We start from the raw sequence: 424 nt of genomic DNA, 5'->3' as shown, positions 1-424 counted from the left end.
CCCTGGAGAAGAGAATCCCCAGCTCCTCCCATCGCTCCGAGGCCACATCTGCCCTGTGGTTGGAAGGTCTGGTGACCCCCAGGGAGTGACAGGCAGGTCTGGGTGGTCTCTCTCAGGTCTCTCTGCTCCTGAAATGTGTTGAGGACCTTACCCATGCAGCGTGCTCCATCGGGGCTGGTGAGGAAGCCCCGGGGGCAGGTGCAGACGTAGCTGCCCGCGGTGTTGGTGCACTCGCCGCCGTCGCAGACCCCAGAGATGGCTCCACACTCATCCACGTCTGCAAAGGAACAAACCCAGGGTGAGGAGGTTCCAAAACATCTCCTGATCTGCAGCCTTGGAGCCGAGCTGGGACAGCAGCTGGTGTTGGGGGTTGTCATGAGGTGGGTGAGGACATCTAGCAGTGGATGGGGATGGAGAGCAAGAA

At 60.8% G+C, this 424-nt stretch overlaps 1 protein-coding gene across 1 annotated transcript in view; it reads right to left on the bottom strand.

Moving 5' to 3' along the window:
* Positions 1-151: 151 nt before the first annotated feature.
* The window catches only part of LOC103774266 (fibrillin-1-like), a gene marked incomplete at both ends in the record, with an annotated part of 10,202 nt that continues 9,929 nt past the window's right edge, over positions 152-424 (bottom strand). Inside the window, one exon of the mRNA XM_008941657.1 lies at positions 152-277. Within this exon, the coding sequence (XP_008939905.1) occupies positions 152-277 (126 nt within the window). The remainder of the gene's footprint in view (positions 278-424) is intronic.

Source organism: Merops nubicus, unplaced genomic scaffold, assembly GCF_000691845.1.
Source record: "Merops nubicus isolate BGI_N331 unplaced genomic scaffold, ASM69184v1 scaffold6376, whole genome shotgun sequence".
NCBI lineage: Eukaryota > Metazoa > Chordata > Aves > Coraciiformes > Meropidae > Merops > Merops nubicus.
The sequence above is the reverse complement of the archived record's forward strand: the minus strand, read 5'-3'. Positions and strand labels throughout refer to the sequence as shown.